The sequence below is a fragment of the Heptranchias perlo genome, chromosome 41 (genome assembly GCF_035084215.1).
Source record: "Heptranchias perlo isolate sHepPer1 chromosome 41, sHepPer1.hap1, whole genome shotgun sequence".
Lineage (NCBI taxonomy): Eukaryota > Metazoa > Chordata > Chondrichthyes > Hexanchiformes > Hexanchidae > Heptranchias > Heptranchias perlo.
This window is the reverse complement of record NC_090365.1, coordinates 9,282,422-9,308,375: the sequence shown is the minus strand read 5'-3', so window position 1 is coordinate 9,308,375 and position 25,954 is coordinate 9,282,422. Positions and strand designations below refer to the sequence as shown.

The 25,954-nt window shown below is 46.4% G+C and overlaps 1 protein-coding gene across 2 annotated transcripts in view; it reads right to left on the bottom strand.

The window, feature by feature from the left end:
* LOC137306035 (mitogen-activated protein kinase kinase kinase kinase 5-like) overlaps positions 1-25,954 on the bottom strand; it is a 104,857-nt gene that overhangs the window by 61,706 nt on the left and 17,197 nt on the right. For both annotated transcript variants that reach the window (XM_067975059.1, XM_067975060.1), the window contains exons 3-4: positions 10,038-10,128; positions 6,417-6,481 (exon numbers count right to left, since the gene is read on the bottom strand). In XM_067975059.1, coding sequence (XP_067831160.1) covers positions 6,417-6,481; positions 10,038-10,128 — 156 coding nt within the window. The remainder of the gene's footprint in view (positions 1-6,416; positions 6,482-10,037; positions 10,129-25,954) is intronic.

Below are 25,954 nucleotides of genomic sequence, written 5' to 3'. Positions count from 1 at the left end.
GCCCTTCGGCCCAACATGTCCATGTCGCCCAGTTTATACCACTAAGCTAGTCCCAATTGCCTGCACTTGGCCCATATCCCTCTATACCCATCTTACCCATGTAACTGTCCAAATGCTTTTTAAAAGACAAAATTGTACCCGCCTCCACTACTGCCTCTGGCAGCTCGTTCCAGACACTCACCACCCTTTGAGTGAAAAAATTGCCCCTCTGGACCCTTTTGTATCTCTCCCCTCTCACCTTAAATCTATGCCCCCTCCATGGATAAAGCCATGGATCCATTTTTTTTTTAAAACCGCCTTACCTTTGTCCTGCCGCCTTCAAAGCTATGTGCGTGTGAACCCCTAGGTTTCTCTATTCCTGTACCCCCTTTAAAATTGTACCATTTAGTTTGTATTGCCTCTCCTCATTCTTCCTTCCAAAATGCATCACTTCACCCTACTCGATATTAAATTGCATCTGCCCATTTCACCAGTTTGTCTATGTCCTCCTGGGGGCTGCTACTATCCTCCGTACTGTTTAATACATTTCCAAGTTTTATGTCATGAACTCATGTGTTTGTGTCAAACTCTGACATTATGACCCGTATACCCAAGTCCAGGTCATTAATATATAATCAAAAAGAGCAGTGGTCCTAATCTCAAACCCTTGGGGACTCCACTTCCCTCCATGTTATGCCATTTACTGCATATCATCCAAACTGCATCACCGTCCAGTTGGTGTTCCTCACGTCCTGTGCAATCCGATCATTTAGATACCCAATTAAAATGGTTGAAGCTGGACCAGACATCACACGGATGGCCCAGAGTCCAGGGGGATGGTCCAGTAACTCATCTCCCTCTCACTTTCAGTAACTCACCTGAGCCACATGCAAATCGGCATCGGGTCAAACAGATCACAGAGCTAAATACATGGCTCAAAGAGTGGTGTGGGAGACAGGGGTTTTGATTCATGGGGCACTGGCACTAGTACTGGGGAAAGAGGGAGCTGTTCCGTTGGGACGGGCTCCACTTAAATCAGGCTGTGACCAGTGTCCTAGCGAATCGAATAATTAGGGCTGTATATAGGGCTTTAAACTAAAAAGAGGGGGTGGGGGAAGAGGGGTCAGATGAGGGGAAATTTAGAAATCAAAAGAGAAAAGTCAAGGTAACAGAGCAGTAGCGATTTGGGTAAAGAGAAAGTGAGTGTGGCAGGAAGGGACAGAGAGTTTAACGATAATAGTGCATCAGCGAATAAGGTCAAAGCAGGGAAAAATGGTAAAATTTATCTGAATGCACGAAGCGTTCATAACAAGATAGACGAATTAATGGCACAAATAGAGATAAATGGGTTTGATCTAGTAGCCATTACCGAGACGTGGTTGCAAGGTGACCAAGGTTGGGAACTAAATATTCCAGGGTATTTGACGTTTCAAAAAGACAGACAAAATGGAAAAAGTGTGGGGGGTGGTAGCCCTGGTAATAAAGGATGACATAAGGACAGTAGTGAGAAAGGATCTTGGCTCAGAAGATCAGGAAGTAGAATCAGTATGGGTGGAGATACAAAATAACAAGGGGCAGAAAACACTGGTGGGAGTAGTTTGTAGGCCCCCTAACAATAGCTATACCGTTGGACAGAGTATTAATCACAAAATAATAGGAGCTTGTAACAAAAGTAATGCAATAATCGTGGGGGACTTTAATCTTCATATAGACTGGGCAAATCAAATTGGCAAAGGCAGTCTCGAGGACGAGTTCATGGAATGCATTCGAGACAGTTTCCTAGAACAATACATCGTGGAACCAACCAAGGAACAGGCTATTTTAGATCTTATCTTGTGTAATGAGACAGAGCTAATTAGTAATCATACAGTAAAGGAGCCTCTGGGGAAGAGTGATCATAATATGATAGAATTTCACATTGAGTTTTAGAGTGATGCATTTAAGACCGAAACTAGAGTCTTAAACTTAAATAAAGCCAATTATATAGGTATGAGGGGCGAGTTGGCTAAGGTAGATTGGGAAATTAGATTAAAAGGTAAGACAGTAGATAAGCAATGGCAAACATTTAAAGAAATACTTCAATATTCTCAACAAATATACATTCCATTGAGAAATAAAAACTCCACGGGAAAAGTGATTCATCTGCGGCTAAGTAAAGAAGTTAAGGATGGTATTAGATTAAAAGAAGAGGCTCATAATGTTGCCAAGAAGAGTAGTAAGTCTGAGGATTGGGAGAGTTTTAGAAACCAGCAAAGGACAACCAAAAAATTGATAAAAAGGGAGAAAATAGAATATGAAAGTAAATTAACAAGAAATACAAAAATGGATTGTAAGAGCTTCTACAAGTATGTAAAAAGGAAGAGAGTAGCAAACATTGGTTCCTCAGAGGCTGAGACAAGAGAAATTAAAATGAGGAATAAGGAAATGGCAGAGATGTTAAACAAATATTTTGTATCTATCTTCACAGTAGAAGACACAAAAAGCATACCAGAAATATTGGGGAACCAAGGGGAAAATGAGAGTGAGGAACTTAAAATAATTAATATCAGTAGAGAAAAAATACTGGAGAAATTAATGGGACTAAAAGCCAATAAATCCCCTGGACCTGATGGCCTACATCCTAGCGTTCCAAAAGAGGTGGCTGCAGAGATAGTGGATGCATTGGTTGTGATCTTCCAAAATTCCCTAGATTCTAGAACGGTCCCAGTGGATTGGAAGATAGCAAATATGACCCTGCTATTCAAGAAAGGAGGGAGAGAGAAAACAGGGAACCACAGGCCAGTTAGCCTGACATCAGTCATCAGGAGAATGCTGGAATCCATTATTAAGGAAATGGTAACAGGGCACTTAGAAAATCATAATATGATTAGGCAGAGTCAATATGGTTTTATGAAAGTGTTTGACAAATTTATTTGCGTTAAGAGGAGAGATTGAGTAGAATGGGCCTATACTCCCTGGAGTTTAGAAGAATGAGAGATGATCTCATTGAAACATACAAGATTCTGAGGGGGCTTGACAGGGTAGATGTTGAGAGGTTGTTTCCCCTGGCTGGAAAGTCTAGAACTAGGGGGCAGAGTTGCAGGATAAGGGGTCGGCCATTTAAGACTGAGATGAGGAGGAATTTTTTCACTCAGAGGGTTGTGATTATTTGGAATCTCTACCCCAGAGGGCTGTGGATGCTGAGTCGTTGAGTATATTCAAGATTGAGATCGATAGATTTTTGGACTCTATGGGGATCGGGCGGTAAAATTAAGTTGAGGTTGAAGATTAGCCATGATCTTATTGAATGGTGGAGCAGGCCCGAGGGGCCGTATGACCTACTCCTGCTCCTATTTCTTATGTTCTTATGTTCTCACACCCTCAGTAACTCAACTCCCTCATACTCCCAGTAACTCACCTCCTTCTCAGTAACTCACCTCCCTCACTCCCAGTAACTCACCTCCCTCACTCCCAGTAACTCACCTCCTTCACTCCCAGTAACTCACCTCCCTCACACCCTCAGTAACTCACCTCCCTCACACCCTCAGTAACTCACCTCCCTCACTCCCAGTAACTCACCTCCCTCACTCCCAGTAACTCACCTCCCTCACTCCCAGTAACTCACCTCCCTCACACCCTCAGTAACTCACCTCCCTCACACCCAGTAACTCACCTCCCTCACTCCCAGTAACTCACCTCCCTCACACCCTCAGTAACTCACCTCCCTCACACTCCCAGTAACTCATCTCCTTCACAGTAACTCACCTCCCTCTCACTCTCAGTAACTCACCTCCCTCACGCACTCAGTAACTCACCTCCCTCACATGCCCAGTAACTCACCTTCCTCTTAGTAACTCACCTTCCTCTCACTCTCAGTAACTCACCTCCCTCACACCCTCAGTAACTCACCTCCCTCACACCCTCAGTAACTCACCTCCCTCACACCCTCAGTAACTCACCTCCCTCACAGTCCCAGTAACTCACCTCCCTCACACTCCCAGTAACTCACCTCCCTCACACCCTCAGTAACTCACCTCCCTCACACCCTCAGTGACTCACCTCCCTCACACTCTCAGTAACTCACCTCCCTCACACTCTCAGTAACTCACCTCCCCCACACCCTCACTAACTCACCTCCCCCACACCCTCACTAACTCACCTCCTTCACACCCTCAGTAACTCACCTCCCTCACACCCTCAGTGACTCACCTCCCTCACACACTCAGTAACTCACCTCCCTCGCACTCTCAGTAACTCACCTCCCTCACACCCTCAATAACTCACCTCCCTCTCACTCTCAGTAACTCACCTCCCTCACACCCTCAGTAACTCACCTCCCTCACACCCTCAGCAACTCTCCTACTCAGTAATTTGGCCCCTCTCAGTGTGGGGCTCACTATTTTAGTTGCCTTGCATTATCTGGCTATATAGTGTCTCATACAATTTGACAAATTATGTGGTTCCTTCAGTTATTAACTGTTACATACACCTCTAAATGGGTGTTGTGAAGCATTGCACTTTTAAACATCTTTTGACATTTTTCAAAACGAAATGCTCTGCTATTTTTGCAAAAGGCAGTAGCCCCCTCACACAAATTTTAGATCTTGTGAAGTTAAAACCTTACAAATCATTTAACATAAGCAAAATTAGCCCACATCTACTCAACACACCAGCCTAGGCGAATCCAGCCCACCACACACATTGACTCTGAGGGTGTCTGCAGATCTCCAGAGTGCTGCTGCCTCTAGGTGACACTTGACTGTTTTTTTAAAGTTGAGAAATCCAGGGGAAGGGCCCAGGCCCACTGTGCAGAACAGCACCAAAGAGCAGAGGAGAAGATGAGACACGTCAACATGTGCTCGCTGCTGTTAAATTGTGACCAAGTTCTCGAGTGACACGAGGGAAGTTTTACGTTCATGAGGAAGCTGTCCCTAAAATGAGATCTTAAACAAAGCTCTGCCTCTTCCACTCATTCAGGGAGACCGTAACGATCCCATGGCACTATTCAGTGAAGAGGAGCGAGTTCTTTTCATGACCTTGCTAATACTTCTCTCTCGACCAACACCATTAAAAACGGATTAACAGGTCATTCAACCAATCATTGTTTGTAGGATCTTGTGGTGCACCAATTGTCTGCTGTGTTGGTCTGCATCGCAGTCATTTCAATTTAAAGCAGTTGTAGGTGTAGCACTTTGGGACATTTGAAGTATCAATGGGTTTGGTCTTTACAATGGGAATGAATGGGAAGGGACTGAGACCATTGAGTGGGAATGAATAGGAACAGGTTTGGACCATTGAAATTCTATACAATGGGGCTGAATGAGAAGGGGTTTTGAACCATTGCGATTCTATACAATGGGGCTGAATGAGAAGGGGTTTTGAACCATTGGGATTCTATACAATGGGAGTGAATGGGAATGAAGGGTTGTTCCATTGGGATTCTATACAATGGGAGTGAAAAAGAATGGGGTTTGATCCATTGGGATTCTATACATTGGGAGTGAAAGAGAATGGGGTTTGATCCATTGGGATTCTATACATTGGGAGTGAATGGGAATGGGAGGTTGATCCATTGGGATTCGATACAATGGAAGTGAAAGAGAATGGGGTTTGATCCATTGGGATTCTATACAATGGGAGTGAAAGAGAATGGGGTTTGATCCATTGGGATTCTATACATTGGGAGTGAATGGGAAGGAGTTTTAATCCATTGGGATTCTATACATTGGGAGTGAATATGATCCATTGATAACAGGGGTGGGAAACTAGGGAATCCTGTTATGAAGAGAGACTTGAGATACTGGGATATTTCCACTGGAGCCGGGAAGGCTAACAAATGATTCAAACGTTTTAAAATTATAAAGGGTTTTGAGAGGGCGATTAGGGAAAGACTATTTCCTCTGGTTGGGGAGTCAGTGACGAGGGTCCGTAATTTACAATTGTCACTGAGAGTGAGGAGAAACATTGAGAGAAATTTCTTTAGACAGAGGGTAGTTGTTGGAGCGTGAAAAGCTTTGTCTCAGGGGGTGGATGAGGCAGAGGCAATTCCATCTTTGAAGGGAAAATTGGATAAATATTGGAACCAGAGGAAAACACAGGGGTATGGAGAGAACGGAGCAGCAGGATTAATTTGGGATTACTTTAGCTAAGTGCCAGCACAGACACGATGGTCTGAATGGCCTCCTTCTGTGCCGTAAACCTCTGTGTTTAGATAATGTCTGAAACCCACAGCTGATAGTCGGCTCTGCTGACCTTGTTCCCTTTGTCAGTGTTCCTATCAGCAAGAGAGTCAGAATTCAAGGTCAAAGGTCAGCTGCATGAGTGCACAAATCAGTGAATTTGTTTCGATCCGCACCGGACAGCTTAGAATGTTGCATTTCTATTGGCTGCGATTCCATGGTTAGAGTGGGCGGGTTTCTGGAAAGAAGTGATAGTTGAAATGAGAAAGCTGGGATTACCGTGGTAAATATCCTGCAGTGAACCTCCTCCGCAGAATTCCATACAAATCCATAACTTGTTGGACCTAATGGAAGACAAAACAGACATCCCATGAATCACTGGCAGGTCAAAAAAAAAAATCAGATACAGGTTAAAGGTCAACAGCCAAAACAACCGACCTTTATCTAACCATCCGGCTCCCACAAACCTTACGGCGCTCTCTGATGGGGATTGTACACCTCTCGAGTCCTTACAGCAACTACTTGCATTTTTACAGACCCCCTCCCATAGATTGTCTGTTTCGAAGAGGATGAGAAGGATACTGATAACAAAAGGTGGAATAGTTTGGGGGAGTGGAAACTGAAGGCGGAGTTAAAAAGATAGGTTCCTGCCAGTGGCCAGTGTCCAACCTTCCATCAGTGGCCAGTGTCCAACCTCCCATCAGTGGCCAGTGTCCAACCTCCCATCAGTGACCAGTGTCCAACCTCCCATCAGTGGCCAGTGTCCAACCTTCCATCAGTGGCCAGTGTCCAACCTTCCATCAGTGACCAGTGTCCAACCTTCTAACAGTGACCAGTGTCCAACCTCCCATCAGTGGCCAGTGTCCAACCTCCCATCAGTGGCCAGTGTCCAACCTTCCATCAGTGACCAGTGTCCAACCTTCTAACAGTGACCAGTGTCCAACCTCCCATCAGTGGCCAGTGTCCAACCTTCCATCAGTGACCAGTGTCCAACCTTCCACCAGTGACCAGTGTCCAACCTTCCATCAGTGACCAGTGTCCAACCTTCCACCAGTGACCAGTGTCCAACCTCCCATCAGTGATTCACCTCCCTCTCACTCCCAGCAACCCTTCCATGAGTGATGTGCCTACCCGACTGTAAGAAAAGGGTTTATCAGACTGTCCTGAAGCCTGCTAATGTTATTCTGTTATTGATTTCTTTTTATATTGTAGTAATAGTAACCTTTACCTTTTGCCTGTTAAGCAGGGAAGTTTAAGTCAATTTAAAGTCCCACTGGGCTATTGAGCATGAAAGATGCTTGAATCCCCAATCAGCCATCATTAGGTCTTGTAAGTGTTACCTTTTATATGTATGTTTACATACTGTTACATGTACTGTATACTTAATAAATCTGTGACATCTGATATTCAATATTTAGAACCTTATTGATTTGAGGAGTAAATTATAAATAAGAACATGTATCCTCTAACACTACCATAGTGATTGGCACCCGTTTCTCTACCCCCTGCCCATCTATAATTGGCACCTGACCTTCGTCTGCCCTCCATCAATGATTGGCACCTGACCTTCATCTGCCTTCCATCAATGATTGGCACCTGACCTTCGTCTGCCCTCCATCAGTGATTGGCACCAGACCTTCATCTGCCTTCTATCAATGATTGGCACCTGACCTTCGTCTGCCCTCCATCAATGATTGGCACCTGACCTTCATCTGCCCCCCATCAGTGATTGGCACCTGACCTTCATCTGCCCTCCATCAGTGATGGGCACCAGACCTTCATCTGCCTTCTATCAATGATGGGCACCAGACCTTCATCTTCCCTCCATCAGTGATGGGCACCAGACCTTCATCTGCCTTCTATCAGTGATGGGCACCAGACCTTCATCTGCCCTCCATCAGTGATTGGCACCTGACCTTCATCTGCCCTCCATCAGTGATTGGCACCTGACCTTCATCTGCCCTCCATCAGTGATTGGCACCAGACCTTCGTCTGCCCTCCATCAGTGGATGGCACCAGACCTTTGCCTGCCTTCCATCAATGAGAGGTGCCCATCCCTTGCCCCATCCATTCGTGATTGGCACATGCCACCAGGGCAGGGAGAGGGAGGGGAAATACCTTAAAATGGTGAGAAAATAACTCTGAAAAAAGAGCTCCAATAAAATTTTAGTGACCCCTCCAATCCGGTTGTCTGTTCTCCCTCACAGGGTTTGCTACATTTTCGCCATAGATCCTGTCCTTTTAAGATATTGTTGAGATAACAAGAAAAACAAAACAGAAAATTCTGGAAATACACAGCAGGTGACTCAGGAACGGAAGTGAAAGAGAGACCATTGTTTGACTTGTCTCCATGCGGAATTTAACCTGTCCACACTCTCTCAGCTGCCGACAGCCCTGAAGTGGGCTTCTAACATTTTCTAAAGATGTTGTCAAGTGTTCGATGGTTAGCATTGGCTGTGCTATTCCACTTTGGGGGCCGTCACTGCTGAACCCTCGCCTGAAAGGCACAAACCCACGTTCCACCAGAGGTTGCTGGGCGGTGATCAGGAGTAGGACCTGGGCTGATTTCCTTTCCTTTATGTACCCTGGGGGTGCTGAGTCCAATGGTAGCACCCCAATCGTTGCCCAAGTTGAGATCAACTAACTCAGCATGGACCAAGATCCTTCCTGGTCTGCATGGCTCAGTACCAAACTGTGCATCACCACAGTTAGCAACAGAAGAGCAAAGTTCTGAAATTAGTCAACAGTTGATTCAGTGACAAGTGGAAAGGGATCCTGTCTGAAAATAATAAACTCAAAGTATTTGCTTGGAGGAAAAGAACAGACAGGGAGTCCTTATCACCAAACAGGGCCACCAACTCTTCAGTGGGAATCTCACATGGGATATTGCTGTCTCCTGCCTTCTTGTAATTCCCATATTTCTCGGGCCTATAGTTTTAATAGGAGGCTTTCCCCGCCGCTGTGAATCCTGGGATAGCCCTGCCTCCATCGCTGTCTCTTCCTTTCTCTCGGTCTCCCGGGAGAGAAAGAAAGAAACAGCGTGCCAGTTGGGCTGTGAAGAGAGAGAGAGAGAGGGAGGAGGAAAATACAGAAAAAGAGAAGCAGAAAAAAAAATGATTAAGAGGAGAGACAAAGAAATATGTTAGTTGGCCATCCTTTTTGGCCCTTTGACAGATGCACTTTTGATGGGAGTGGAGGCTACAGGTTACAGCTCAGGATTGGGGCCCTCACACCTGGGATTGTCCATGACAAATACGGAGAAATATTTAGATCGGGTAGTGAACACAAACAAAATGGATTAAAATCTGACTGGCTTTACAGCCATTGAATCTCAAGCTCAAAATAATTAGCTCACCCATCACCCCTGTGTTCGCTGACCTACAGTGGCTCCCGGTCCAGTAACACCTCGAATTTAAAATTCTCATCCTTGTGTTCAAATCCCTCCGTGGCCTCTCCCCTCCCTAGCTCTGTAACATTCTCCAGGCCTATAACCCTCCGAGAATTCAGCATTCCTCCCATTCCGGCCTCTTGCGCATCCCCGATTGCCTTTGCCCCATTAGTCGCCATGCAGTCAGCTGTCCAAGCCCTGAGCTCTGGACTTCCCTCCCTAAACCTCTCCGCCTCTCCCTCCTCCTTTAAGACGCTGCTTAAAATCTACCTTTCACCCTGTCTTAATATCTCCTTCAGTGTCAAATTTGGTCTGATAATCGCTCCAGTGAAGCGTCTTGGGACGTTTTACGATGTTAAAGGTGCTGCATCAATGCGAATTGGTGTAGCTGCTCAGGCCTAGATTCTTCAGGTGATGATGTCTTAAACCACAACACTAGAGAGCTGCCATTATTCTATGGTGGTTCTGTTGGTGGGTCCAACTGCTGTAAGAGGCTCTTAGCCTTCTCTTACCTGATATAGCTTCCGTAATAAGCGACTATATTCTGGTGCGTACAGGATTTCACCATGACGATCTCTTGTTGAATAACTGAAAAGTCGTCATCTATTGGATAAAGAGAATTAAGCTGTAAATTGGTTGTTATGGAGACAGAGTGTCAAATGGGGAAAGTTATTACATATATTTTCAACACAACTTCAAAGAAACAGATTAATGTGGATTAAAAACGAGTTTAACGAGCTGTAGGGGGTAAATTTATCCTAACCCGCAGGGCGGGAAACTGAGGGGATCGAGTTAAATGGCAACTTTACATTCTACCCAATTTTACTCCGTCATGGAGAAGTTTTCATTGGGTTGTGGGGGAGTTATTCCATTGTGTATTATTCTGCCCTAGATTAATTCAGACCACTAACCTTCCCACAGATACTTGGCCAATTCTGTCCTTTTATTATCTCCAGGACCAAGACCTGGTCAAACATGGCATACCCCCAACAACACAACTATGCTCTGGTCGAAAAATTCCTCCTTCCCCCTCACTCCCCTCCATCAACCGAACTGCGACTTGGTCTCATCCCCACTCCCTCTTCAATCTGAGACCTGGTCAAAGAGTCCTCCTCATTCCCACTCTGCTCAACTCAGCTGTGTCAATTGGAGGAAATCTGTGGGTATCTCTTGATGATTCCCCAAACTGAGCTTGAAATACTAAGCAGAGGAAATCTTCCTGCATTTACTTATGTCGTTACTATACAAAGCAGAAATGATCATAACTGGTGAAACATCCGCCATTCATAAGAACATAAGAAATAGGAGCAGGAGTAGGCCATACGGCCCCTCGAGCCTGCTCCACCATTCAATAAGATCATGGCTGATCTTTGACCTCAACTCCACTTACCCGCCCTATCCCCCATATCCCCTGATTCCCTTCGTGTCCAAAAATCTATCGATCTCAGTCTTGAATATAGTCAGAGACTGAGCATCCACAGCCCTCTGGGGTAGAGAATTCCAAAAGTTCACCACCCTCTGAGTGAAGAAATTTGACCTCATCTCGGTCCTAAATGGCCGCCCCCTTATATTGAGACTACGCCCCCTAGTTCTAGACTCTCTCGCCAGGAGAAACAGCCTCTCAGCATCTACCCCATCAAGCTCTAAGAATTTCTCCCCCCCCCCTCTTCCCCACAACACAACCCAGTCAAGATCAGGCCAAAATCCACCACCACCCCATCCCTTGACGTCTCCAAGAGGAACAGATTTTTCGGGGGAAGCAGGTTCCAAGTGAACGCCTCCCCCACCACGTTCCCCGTTCAATTTTATAGATAACCACAGAGTGGTTGGAAGGTTTACACTATGTCAGGCTACCCAGCATCCCGACATGATCTGGCGCTTCAGTCCAAGCAGCACCTCCCCCAGGACTCAGCTGGCATTAACCTCGGGCTCGCTCGCCAAGAGTCTACGCCATCCTTTCCCAGAACTGCTACTCACACCTTCGCCTAGTGCTGGTTACCCGGGTAAGATTGGCTAAAGCCTCTAATGTACCAACTCCAAGTGCTGTACCTAACAACAATAACATTTATATAGCGCCTTTAACATAGTAAGTCTCCCCAAGGCGCTTCACAGGAGCGATTATCAAACAAAAATTTGACACCGAGCCACATAAGGAGATATTAGGACAGGAGCGCTTGGTCAAGGAGGTAGGATTTAAAGAGCATCTTAAAGGAGGAGAGAGAGGCAGAGAGGCAGTGAGGTTTAGGGAGGGAATTCCAGAGCTTAGGGCCCAGGCAGCTGAAGGCACGGCCGCCAATGGCGGAGCGATTAAAATCAGGGATGCGCAAAAGGCCAGAATTGGAGGAGCGCAGAGATCTCGGACGGTTGCAGGGCTGGAGGAGGTTACAGAGATAGGGAGGGGCGAGGCCATGGAGAACAAGGATGACAATTTTAAAATTGATGCATTGCCGGATCGGGAACCCATGTAGGTCAGCGAGCACAGGGGTGATGGGTGAACAGGACATGATGCGAGTTAGGATACGGGCAGTAGGGTTTTGGATGAGCTCAAGTTTAGGGAGGGTGCAAGGTGGGAGGCCAGCCAGGAGAGCATTGGATTAATCGAGCCTAGAGGTAACAGAGGCGTGGATGAGGCTTTCAGCTGAGGCAGGGGCGGAGACGGGCAATATTACAGTGGTGGAAGTAACATTACTTCTGGTTTGGAATCTGTACAAAAAATAAACCGTGACAGAAAAACAAAATACAAGAGTGAAGCAGTGACCTGGAGTCCCATGTGGCCTGATCTTCCCTGTTGGAAAGGCAACTACCGGGTGACTGCACCCAAGCCTCCCCACCACAGGGGTATGTGATACCCAAACCCTCACTGTAAATTACTTTAGTTCACCACCTGGCCAGCCCCTCCCACTGACCCGAAGATGTGCTACGGTGATATGTTTACATTAAATTGTATAACGCAAAACTGACTGGAAGCCACTCAGCCCATCAAATCCACCCCTTCGGTAGAGCACGTCCAACCCAGTCCATCACCTGAAGGTTCTGGGAAGTATCTCCATGCTCTCAAAGGCAATTCAGGCAAACTTGCAGAATCTCTGTCTAGCCTCAGTTGGAGGACTGAGTGCAGTATTGTGCTCCGCACTATAGGAAGGATATTGAGGCTATCGAGAGGGTACAGCACAGATTCACTAGGATGTGGCCTGTTATGAGGAAATGCAAGTACGAAGAAAGATTTGAAAAATTGGGGCTTTTTCAATAGAACAATTCGGATTATCTGGCAATATATTAGAACCGTGTAAAGTTCGGAAAGGATGGAACAGTGCAGATAGAAGTTAACTGTTTCCAGTAGAGTCCTGGCCAACACTTATCCCTCAACCAACATCACTAAAACAGATCATCTGCTCATTATCTCATTGCTGTTTGTGGGATCTTGCTGTGCGCAGTTTGGCTGCCGCATTTGCTACATTACAACAGTGAGTACACTTCAAAAAATACTTAATTGGATGTAAAGCGTTTTGGGACGTCCTGAGGATGTGAAAGGCGCTATATAAATGCAAGTTCTTTCTTTCTTCAATTTGCCATTACCACTGACGTCAATTACGAAAGCATTGCTTATAATGCATTAAGGACGTTGCCTATTTTGGGCAGTTCAATAAGATTTTCGCACAGAGTGCCTCTGTGCTGCAATGCCACTGGTCGTATAGAAACATAGAAACATAGAAAATAGGAGCAGGAGTAGGCCATTTGGCCCTTCGAGCCTGCTCCGCCATTCAATATGATCATGTCTGATTCTCTATCTCAATACCATATTCCCGCTCTCTCCCCATACCCCTTGATGCCTTTTGTGTCTAGAAATCTATCTAGCTCCTTCTTAAATATATTTAGTGACTTGGCCTCCACAGCCTTCTGGGGTAGAGAATTCCACAGGTTCACCACCCTCTGAGTGAAGAAATTTCTCCTCATCTCAGTCCTAAATGTCCTACCCCGTATCCTGAGACTGTGACCCCTCGTTCTGGACCTCCCAGCCAGGAGAAACATCCTCCCTGCATCCAGTCTGTCTAGCCCTGTCAGAATTTTATATGTTTCAATGAGATCCCCTCTCATTCTTCTAAACTCGAGTGAATACAGGCCGAGTCGACCCAACCTCTCCTATTACGACAGTCCTGCAATCCCAGGGATCAGTCTGGTGAACCTTCGCTGCACTCCCTCCATGGCAAGTATATCCTTTCTTAGGTAAGGAGACCAAAACTGCACACAATACTCCAGGTGTGGTCTCACCAGGGCCCTGTATAACTGCAGTAAGAAATCCTTGCTCCTGTACTCAAATCCTCTTGCAATGAAGGCCAACATACCATTTGCCTTCCTAACTGCTTGCTGCATGTTTGCTTTCAGTATGGAGAGCATGGTGAAATAGTGACTCAACGGCAGGATTTCATGTATATACCAGTCATCGTTCAGAATGTAAGATTTCATCATGTCGCTCTGACATGAACAACACCCAGTTTTAAATGCCGGCCTGAGACTTGTGAGAGGGGTACAGTGACAATGATCGGCAGCATGCCTCATTGGTGGTCAGTGTGGTGAACAGAGGTCTCCTATTGGAACTATATTGGACGTTAGGTTGCACCTTGTGGTCAGCCTGTTTCAGTCTAACATACAGCAGCTTAAGAGCTGGGCCAGCAAAGCAAGGAACCCACGCCAGATTTAGGAGCAGTAAGTAAATGACCCTTAAAGGTTTAGACAGAAAGTACTGTTAACTATTTACCTGTTTTTATTTGACACTTTGTGCTTTTACCATTCATCGTGTATAGAATTTACAGCGCAGAAACAGGCCATTCGGCCCAACAGGTCCATGTCGGCGTTTAAGCTTCACACGAGACTCCTCCCACCTTACTTCATCTCAGCCTATCAGCATATCCTTCTATTCCTTTCTCCCTCATGTAATTATCTAGTTTCCCCTTAAATGTATCTATGTTATTCACCTCAACCACTCCTTGTGGTAGCAAGTTCCACATTCTAACCACTTTCTGGGTAAAGAAGTTTCTCCTGAATTCCTTATTAGATTTATTAGTGACGATCTTATATTTATGACCTCTAGTTTTGGACTTCCCCACAAGTGGAAACATCTTCTCCACGTCTACCCTGTCAAACCCCTTCATAATCTTAAAGACCTCTATCAGGTCACCCCTCAGCCTTCTCTTTTCTAGAGAAAAGAGCCCCAGCCTGTTCAGCCTTTCCTGATAGTTATAACCTCTCGGTTCTGATATCATCCTTGTAAATCTTTATTGCACCTTCTCCAGTGCCTCTATATCCTTTTTGTTACACGGAGATCAGAACCGTACACAGTAAGTGTGATCTAACCAAGATTCACTACAAGTTTAACACAACTTCCCTGCTTTTCAATTCTATCCCTCTAGAAATGAACCCCAGTGCTTTGTCTGCATTTTTATGACCTTGTTAACTTGCATTGCTACTTCTAATGATTTGTGTATCTGTACCCCGAGATCCCTTTGCTCCTCTATCCCATTTAGACTCTTATTTTCCAAGCAGTATGTGGCCTCCTTATTCCTCCCACCAAAATGCACCGTCTCACACTTATCTACATTGAAATTCATTTGCAAATTACACACCCATCCTGCAGGTTTATTAACATCTTCTGGTGTTTTGTCGCAGTCCTCCTCAGCATTCACTACACCCCCCAGTTTGGTGTCATCTGCAAATATTGAAATTGTACTTCTGATTCCCGAGTCCAAATCATTTATGTAAATGGTGAACAGTGGTCCCAGCACCGATCCCTGTGGAACACCACTTCCCACCTTCTGCTAGTCTGAAGAACTACCTTTAACCCCAACTCTCTGTTTTCTGTTTTGTAGCCAGCTTGCCATCGATTCGGTGACTTGTCCCCTGACTCCACATGCTCTGGCCTTAGTCATGAGTCTACTTATCGAAAGCCTTTTGAAAATCCAAGTATATTACATCTACTACATTACCCTTATCTACTCTTTCTGTTACTATAGTGGGCAAATCGCATTAACACCAACACGCCCATTATAAGCGATGGGAACTGTCTCGATAAAAAGTGACCATGAAGCTATCGATTATTGTAAAAACCCAACTGATTCACTAATGTCCTTTAGGGAAGGAAACCCGCCGTCCTTACCCGGTCTGGCCTACATGTGACTCCAGTCCCACACCAATACAGTTGACTATTAACTGCCCTCTGAAGTGACCACTCAGTTGTATCAAACTGCTGGACTACAGAGGACCAAGAGGCAGCCCTCAGGGCAACTAGTGATAGCCAATAAACGCCGGCCTTGTCAGCGGCGTCCACATCCCGCAAAGGAAAATTAATTCTCCTGAAGCTGATGAGCCCTCCTGAGGTACAGCTCCAGAGTTGACCTCTGGTGCCTTACCCCAGTGGTACTGCGTCATGTGTGAGTCTAGACAGTGAGGGCAATACAGTTGAGCCAGGTCTGTCCTCATCTGACGTTGACACACATGCATTATGGGGTGGAGGGTTACGGGGTAGTGATCAACTACTTGCATTTATATAGCGCCTTTAACATGGTAAAATGTCCCAAGGCGCTTCACAGGAGCGATTTTCAAACAAAATTTTACACCGAGCCACATAAGGAGATATTAGGACAGGTGACCAAAAGCTTGGTCAAAGAGGTAGGTTTTAAGGAGCGTCTTAAAGAGAGAGAGAGAGGTAGAGAGGTGGAAAGGTTTAGGGAGGGAATTCCAGAGCTTGGGGCCTAGGCAGCTGAAGGCACGGCCGCCAATGGTGCAGCAATGAGAATCGGGGATGCACAGGAGGCCAGAATTGAAGGAGCAAAGAGGAGGGTTGTAGGGCTGGACAGTCTGAGCTGCAGTGTCCCCTCACACCGCACTAGAGTCCAAAGACGCATGGCATCTAATGGCCCATTATAGTGCACGACATTCCCAGGCCGGAACCAGCGTCTGTTTCCTCCCCGTCGTTCCTCAAGGCACAGACTTCTTGCTGCGATGAGGTTCTGCAACCCTTTGGTACCTCAGCCTTTTGGATAGCCTTCTGGCGTGAGCAGGATATTCAACCGGGGAGAGCATCAGAGCTGACTCAATGTCCATTTCAAGAGGGGCCATTGGGTAGGTGGTCACAAGTAGGAGCCTTGGCTGGTCCTTCACTCTCCCTAATTCAGAGGAGTTGAGGCTAAGTTTAGCACTGTCACCATCACCCCGACTGGGATCAGCACTTCCTAGCCCCAGAACCTCTACCACCAAGAAGGACAACGGCAGCAAGCTCGTGGGACCACCATCGCCTCCAAGTTCCCCTGCAAGTCACACGCCATCATGAATTGGACATACACCGCCTTTCCTTCATCATCCTGGAATTCCCTACCTAATTCAATCATGGGAGCACCACCAACCACAGGACTGCAGCAGTTCAAAGAGAAGGCTCACCACCACCTTCTGAGGGCAACTAGGGATGGGCAATAAACGTGGCCTAGCCAGTGTCGTTTGTATTTAGAGAACTCCATCCCAATCTCCATCGGAGTAGGTAGGGACCTACTGCAATCAGCAACAACCTCAACATCATCGTTCATGAGAATATTAGGACGCAAAACACTATTTAGTCCATCAAGCCCGTTCCTTCCACAGATCGTGTACAATCTGCCCTATCGTGGACTTTACCCACCCATTGACTCTCCTTCCATGGGCTGTGTACGATATAAAGGGACAGAAAGAATGCGCCAAAGCTTTGTGGGACCTTTGTGGGCCCTTTAGCTCCGTACCACAAGGCAGCATTATGAGGTCCTACGAACAATATTCCTAGCTCGGCAACTCACTGAACATGGACGTAGGGAGTCTGACTCTCTGTGGAACGAGCTGGGAAACACCTTCCCCTCAGGAGATGAAGTAAGGCTGAGTCTTAGGCCTCAGTTAGAATCCTGTGTCCAGTTTTGAGCTTCTCACATGATGGGGGATATTGAGGCTTTGGAAAGGGTGCAGAGGAGGGCCAGAAGATTAAGTCCCCAGGATAAAGCTTCTTAGTTACCCAGATAGGCCCACTGAGCTGGGTCTCTATACTTTCGAGAAGAGCAGACTTAAGGGTGATTTGATTGAGATGATGAAGGGATTAGATGGTGTTTACAAGGACAAATTATTTCAACTGCATAGGTTCAGTAAGGCCCAGGAGCCACTTTACAAGTTATGCAAGGGCAGAAATAAGTTGGATTTTAGGTGGTTGTTTTTTTCCAGAGAATAGTGGGCCTCTGGAACAGGCTGCAGGTGAACACTGATTTGCTGAATTCCTTCAAGCGAGAGCTGGACCTGTTTCTGACCGGGGTGGCGATCACCTCCTGCAAGAGGTAGGTATCCTGTAATATAAATCAAGGTCCATGTGATCTCCTGGACTACTTTCCATTGCCTAAGGAGGTCAGAGTGGAATTTTCCAGATTTTTTTCCCTAAATGGCCTGAGTTTTTATCTGTTTTTTTTTGTCTCCCCTGGGAGAGTCCATGGCTCGAGGTGGGTGGGGAGTGTCTGTATTGTGATGCATGAGGCATCACAAACGTATGGGAGAGGCTGGATGGACCAGTTGACCTTTTCCTGCCCGTCATTTTTCATATGCTCATAAGAGCTTGCATTTCTCTGGAACTTTAATGTCCTCAGGATCTCCCAAAGCACCTCACAGCCAATAGATTTCTCTTGAAGTGTAGTCACACACCAGACGTCACACCAGATGTCACACCCCCAGACATCGGACGTCACACATCAGACATCACGCCCCAGACATTAAACCCCAGACATCACACACCAGACGTCACACCAAATGTCACACCCCCCCAGACATCGGACGTCACACATCAGACATCACGCCCCAGACATCACACACCAGACGTCACACCAAATGTCGCACCCCCAGACATCAGACGTCAAATCAGACATCACACCCCAGACATTACATCCCAGACATCACGCACCAGATGTCATCAGAGGTCACACCTAGGACGTCACACACCAGACGTCACACACCAGACGTCACACTTTATTGCAGTTGCAACACAACCTTAAAAAGAAAGCCAGGCATTTTATCCTGGGATTTTATGACTTGAAGTCTGAAATTTACAAGCAATGTATTGACCAGTGATTGACCGCAGCAATTTACAAGCAGATACAATGACCTGGGTGGCCATGGGGATCACATGAATATGAAAGGAGTCAGGCCAGTTTAGCAACTAAACCTCACAACCATGCTCCAGACCCCAGACGACTCACGAGTAATGCCAGGGGAGGTCACCTACTGCTTATATATTTGTTTAAATCTTGCGTTAAATCAATTAATTGGTACCTTCCGTTGTTAGGAACATTGAACACGATTAACAGGCCAGCTGAATGAGGCACAGAGAATGCACTCTCCCACCTCTGACTCATCTCATCCCCTCCCCCTCAGAAACCCCAGCACCCGGCCTGTCTGGTCTATTGTTCGCAAAGAAGCCTTTCTCCCTACTTCCTCCAGGTTTCAATCTTCCTTTGAACCTTATAGGAAGCCCAGGTTTTACTGATGCCTCAACACGGGTATGAAAGGCTGATCCGAGCGCTAGGCCTCAGGCTCCCGTTAGGCAGAGATTCTCCCTCCGATGCTGGCAGCTCACGCAAAGGAAGCTTCCCCTCCACCCCCACCCCTGCCAACCTCCGGGTCCTCTGCCGCTGCAGCCTGCTGCATTTGCAAAGCCTCAGAGTGCGGTGCTGCATCCCACCGCAGGCCTCTCCCCACACGTGGCGGATGCACACGGAGAAAGTAGGCCTGTGAGCTGCCATAGCAACCAGGAAGCAGCCTGACCACATGAAAGCAGCACCGTTTCTCACACGCAGAATTCATTAGCAATGCATTCTTGTGCGGCAATAGGCTTCTCGTCCAAATATTCTCTGCAGATCAAACTCCTAGTCTGTTGTACAATTGCTTTCTGTTTCTCTCTCAAAAGATTTTCATTGAACATTTTTTGGGGCACTGGGTTGGACACTGACCTTTCACCTCTGGGACTTAGAATCGTTGAATTTACAGTGCAGAAGGAAGTCATTTGGCCCATTGTGTCCCTGCCTGTGCTAGCCTTGCAAAGCAAGCTGCCTAATCTAATCTCATTTCCCTGCCCTAATTCAATCCAGCCCAGGCTGAGGGGATCAAAGTTTCCTCTGTCTGCTGGCTGTAAGGATCTGATGGGAAGTGAATTTGGTACCCTGTACTCCAGGACTGACTGTACCAGTGCCCAGAATTATGCCCTGTACTCCAGGACTGACTGTACCAGTGCCCAGAATTGTGCCCTGTACTCCAGGACTGACTGTACCAGTGCCCAGAATTGTGCCCTGTACTCCAGGACTGACTGTACCAGTGCCCAGAATTGTGCCCTGTACTCCAGGACTGACTGTACCAGTGCCCAGAATTGTGCCCTGTACTCCAGGACTGACTGTACCAGTGCCCAGAATTGTGCCCTGTACTCCAGGACTGACTGTACTAGTGCCCAGAATTGTGCCCTGTACTCCAGGACTGACTGTACCAGTGCCCAGAATTGTGCCCTGTACTCCTGGACTGACTGTACCAGTGCCCAGAATTGTGCCCTGTACTCCAGGACTGACTGTACCAGTGCCCAGAATTGTGCCCTGTACTCCTGGACTGACTGTACCAGTGCCCAGAATTGTGCCCTGTACTCCAGGACTGACTGTACCAGTGCCCAGAATTGTGCCCTGTACTCCAGGACTGACTGTACCAGTGCCCAGAATTGTGCCCTGTACTCCAGGACTGACTGTACTAGTGCCCAGAATTGTGCCCTGTACTCCAGGACTGACTGTACCAGTGCCCAGAACTTCAGGTGTGAGTGTACCAGTGCCCAGAATTAGACCCTGTGCTCCACACTGTTGGTTTTGCTGAGTTCTCCATCAATCCTCACTGTTTCTTCTCCTATTTCCTTCCCCGTGACCTGGAGCTGTTTCGAATGATTACGGCTGCAATTCTCCAAGACCCCACAGTGCCGGTGGGCACTCACAGGCACCGGGCCGATTACCAGGAAATGCTGGATGCTATGGCCGCGATTTCTGTTCATCGATATCACACCGCCTTTGGGATTTTTCGACGGCCCAAACTTTTCCCTTTTTACCTGCTTACTGGTAGCGTTCCCGCCTCTGAGTCAGAAGATGCAGGGTTCAATCCCCGCTCGAGACAGTATCAGTGAATCAAATTCTGGGTTGAAATCGCATCTAGGGGGTGTGTTGTGGACCCCCCTCATCGTATGGGTTGGTGGGAGCCTGTAATACCCTCCTGCCGTATCGGACTCACCATCCTATCGGCTGGTATAAAGATGGCTACAGCCACGGAAGGAGCGTTCACCTTGTGGCTTGTCAGACTATGAAAACAAAAAAAACGCCACCCTGCCTGCCAATCCTTCCACTACTTCAGATTGTTCTCCGAGGGAAGAATGTGAAGCTATGATAACAACAGTAACCGACTTACTGCATAAGTATTTATCAAACTGCTCAACATTTCTTTTAATATTCTCTGCTCTCCTAATTTCAAGTTCTATTTTCTCTCTTCCCACCAGTTTTGTTAAAACTTCTTTTCATTTATATAGCGCCTTTAACTTCGACAAGTGTCCCAAGGCGCTTCACAGGAGCTCAATCTGGTCGCAGATCCAAAGAAGGAGATATCAGGAGGGGGTGACTAAAAGATCAAAGAGGTGGGTTTTCAGGGGGACTTTAAAGAAAGGGGAGGGAGGTGATACAGCGGAGGGGTTTAGGGAGGGAATTCTAGAGCGTGGGGCTTAGACGGCTGGAGGCAGGGCCACTAATGGTGGTATGAAGGATGCACAATAGGCTAGAGTCAGAGGACTGGGGAGTTCAGAGGGTTGTAGGGGCTGAAGGAGGTTACAGAGATAGGGAGGGGCGAGGCCATGGAGGGATTTAAACACAAGGATGAGAATTTTAAATTGGAGATGCGGGGGGGACTGAGAGCCAAGGTAGGTCAGCGAGCACAGGGGTGATAGGTGATCGGGACTTGATGCAGGATAGGATACAGCCAGCAGAATTTTGAATGAGCTGAACTTTATGGGTGGAGGATGGGAGGCCGGCCAGGAGAGCATTAGAATAGTCAAATTTGGAGGTAACTAAGACATGGATGAGGGTTTCAGCAGCAGATGCAGGGGTGGGAGACCAAAATGAACTGCGTCAGGATGAACTGGAACAAAATGAACTGCACCATAAGAACATAAGAAATAGGAGCAGCAGTAGGTCATATGGCCCCTCGAGCCTGCTCCGCCATTCAATCAGATCATGGCTGACCATCAACCTCAACTTCACTTTCCCGCCCGATCTCTATATCCCTTGATTCTCCAAGAGTCCAAAAATCTACCTATCTCAGCCTTCAATATATTCAACGACTCAGCATCCACAGCCCTCTGGGGTAGAGAATTCCAAAGAATCGCAACCCTCTGAGTGAAGAAATTCCTCCTCGTCTCAGTCTTAAATGGCCGACCCCTTATCCTGTGACTATGCCCCCTAGTCCTAGACTCTCCAGCCAGGGGAAACAACCTCTCAGCATCTACCCTGTCAAGCTCCCTCAGAATCTTATATGTTTCAATGAGATCACCTCTCATTCTTTTAAACTCTAGAGAGTATAGACCCATTCTACTCAATCTCTCCTCATAGGACAACCTCTCATCCCAGAAATCAATCTAGTGAACCTTCATTGCATCGCTTCTAAGGCAAGTGTATCCTTCCTTAGATAAGGAGACCAAAACTGTACACAGTACTCCAGGTGAGGCCTCACCAAAGCCCTGTACAATTGTATTAGGACTTCCTTACTCTTGTACTCCAACCCCCTTGTAATAAAGGCCAACATTCCATTTGCTTTCCTAATTGCTTGCTGTACCTGCATGCTGACTTTTTGTGTTTCTTGTATGAGGACACCCAAATCCATCTGAACACTAACATTTAATAGTTTCTCACCATTTAAAGAATATTCTGTTTTTCTATTCTTCCGACCAAAGTGAATAACCTCACATTTCCCCATATTATACTCCATCTGCCACCTTCTTGCCCACTCACTTAACCTGTCAATATCCCTTTGCAGACTCTTTGTGTCCTCCTCACAGCTTACTTTCCCACCTAGCTTTGTATCGTCTGCAAACTTGGATACATTACACTCGGTCCCTTCATCTAAGTCATTAATAGAGATTGTAAATAGCTGAGGCCCAAGCACCAATCCTTGCAGCACCCCACTAGTTACAGGCTGCCAACCTGAAAATGACCCGTTTATTCCTACTCTCTGTTTTCTGTCCATTAATCAATCCTCTATCCATGCTAATATATTACCCCCAACCCCATGAGCCATTATCTTTTGTAACAACCTTATATGTGGCACCTTATTGAATGCCTTTTGAAAATCCAAACATACTACATCCACTGGTTCCCCTTTATCTACTCCACTAGTTACATCCTCAAAAAACTCTAATAAATTTGTCAAATATGATTTCCCTTTCATAAAACCATGGTGACTCTGCCTAGTCATCTAATGATTTTCTAAGTGCCCTGTTACCACTTCCTTAATAATGGATTCCAGCATTTTCCCAATTGACTGACCTCTGGTTCCCTGCTTTCTCTCTCCCTCCTTTCTTGAATAGCGGGGTTACATTTGCTATCTTCCAATCCGCTGGGACTGTTCTAGAATCTAGGGAATTCTGGAAGATCACAACCAATGCATCCACTATCTCTGCAGCCACCTCTTTTAGAACCCTTGGATGTAGGCCATCAGGTCCAGGGGATTTATTAGCTTTTAGTCCCATTAGTTTCTCAAGTACTTTTTCTCTACTGATATTAATTACTTTAAGTTCCTCACTCTCATTAGACCCTTGGTTCCCCACTATTTCTGGTCTGCTTTTTGTGTCTTCTACTGTGAAGACAGATACAAAATATTTGTTTTAACGCATCTGCCATTTCCTGATTCCCCATTATAATTTCTCCTGTCTCAGCCTTTACTTTTGCCACTCTCTTTTTGCATACTTGTAGAAGCTCTTACAATGCGAATGGACTTGATCAGAATGAACTGGATCAGAATGAATAGATTTACCATTTCCTGGGAATTCCCAATCAGAGGTACGTCCACCATTGATGTACATAGGGTGACTGGGACCATCCTCCCCAGTGTTAATGTGTTGACCTAACTGAGGAAGACACAGCCTTCTTATTCAAGGGATATTTATTTTTTTTGCAATGGGATTTGCTTAATTCCAATGTTTCTGCTGATGTTGCCGTTCTGATTATAACCCTAACCGTGAGATGTGATCGTGTTAGTGCTTCTCTCTTCAGGGTCCTGAGATAAACCCACAAGGAGCAGAATTTCCTTCTCTCTAAGACTTGCAATCGCACGCATTCAAAAACGCAGGATTTCTTTGGGGTTTTTTTTTTTTGCTGAACGCTGCCCTATTTACAGATAATCTTATCTCACTGCTCCCAGGGCAGAGTTTTGTGGATGTGATTTAGCAGCCTTTCATTGCAACATCACATGCAAATTGAGCAGGAACTCGAAACCACTTCAAAACACAGTCAAATAATTGCCCTCAAGAATAATCACAGCTGATGGGGATAGAGACGGATCACAGGAACTGAACGGGATGAAGAGACAGTGAGACAGAGGCAGAGATGCACAGAGACATACAGACAGAGACCGTAAGGAGAATATAAACAATGTCAGACAGAGGCTGAGAGATATCTATTGACGTCTACCCTCTCAGAAGGATGTCAAAGATGCCATGGCACTATTTCGAAGAAGAGTGGGGGAGTTCTCCCCGGTGTCCTGGCCAACATTTATCCCTCAACCAACAACTAAAAACAGATTATCTGGTCATTATCACTTTGCTGTTTGTGGGATCTTGCTGTGCGCAAATTGGCAGCAGGGTTTCCTGCATTACAACAGTGACTGCACTTCAAAAGTACTTCATTGGCTGTAAAGCACTTTGGGATGCCCTGAGGACGTGAAAGGCACTATATAAATGCAAGTTCTTTCTTTCTTATATACATTGTAACATACAGGCAGAGACCGAGGGAGATAGACAGTGACTAAGATACAGACAAAAAGAGACATAATGACAAACAGAGGAACAGAGAGAGAGAGAGACACATAGGCAGAGAGAAACGTAGAGTGAGCGAGACACACAGACATATAAAAGTACACACACGAGCTCCAGCAGAGACACACGCACACTCACACAGTAAGAGGGACAGAGATACAGATATAAACAGAAAGGGAGAGAGACACTGAGACAGAGGCAAAGAGTGACATATAGCGAGATAGAGATACATAGAGAGACAGACAGAGATAGAGAGAAAGAAATGAAATGGAGATAGAGATAGAGAGAAACAGACATAGAGATAGTGATGGAGATAGACACCGCGATGTAATCACGGAGAAAAAGAGAAAGGGTGAGATATAGAGAGACAGAGACAAAGAGCTTGAAGCAGGGAGAGACAGACAATGAAAACAGTGCGCAAATTGCTACGGTAACCAGTCTGAGCCACACACAAGAGGAAGGCCACAAGACTGATCCCTGCTTTGTGCAGAATTAGCTGGTCGCTGCAGGACTAGGGGTGGGAAACACTCTAATTAGCCTCAATCCCCCGGGTTAGAGAACAGCAAACCCAGCCAGGGGTCCTTCTCCCTCCTCATCATTCCCCAGTGACCTCAGCTGAAAGTGCAATGGGGAACTCAGGGTTAGGACCATGATTGGGCTGAGCTGGGCTGTGATGCCCCGCATGGTAAAATAGCCTGTAGACACTTACTGTCTGGGCTTAATAAATAAGAATGGCAATTTGGGTGAGGGACTGGTGTGTGAACACTGCCTGTGGAACTCGTACCGCAGTGAGAGTCAGTGCCTTCGCAGGGAGGTTGAAAATGACCCAGACCAATACTGAAAAGCAGTGATTTGCACTGAGATAAGGTTCTGGGTGAACTATCGATAAAATTCTTTTGAAATGTCAATGATGGAGAGAAAAGGCGAACTCGAAATACTGAGGCCGAGCATTGGTCTGATTACAAATGCTGATTGATCGTGACCTGCATGCAGTGCATTGTGTCCCACACGCACTCTGCTCGTACCCCACACACACTCTGATTATATCCCACACAGTGTGATCGTGGGATCTACTACCATCGATCCCCAGCGGGTGGGATCTACTCACGTCGATCCCCAGCGGGTGGGATCTACTCACATCGATCCCCAGCCGGTGGGATCTACTCACATCGATCCCCAGCCGGTGGGATCTACTCACATCGATCCCCAGCGGGTGGGATCTACTAACATCGATCCCCTGCGGGTGGGATCTACCAACATCGATCCCCAGCCGGTGGGATCTTCTCACATCGATCCCCAGCGGGTGGGATCTACTAACATCGATCCCCTGCGGGTGGGATCTAC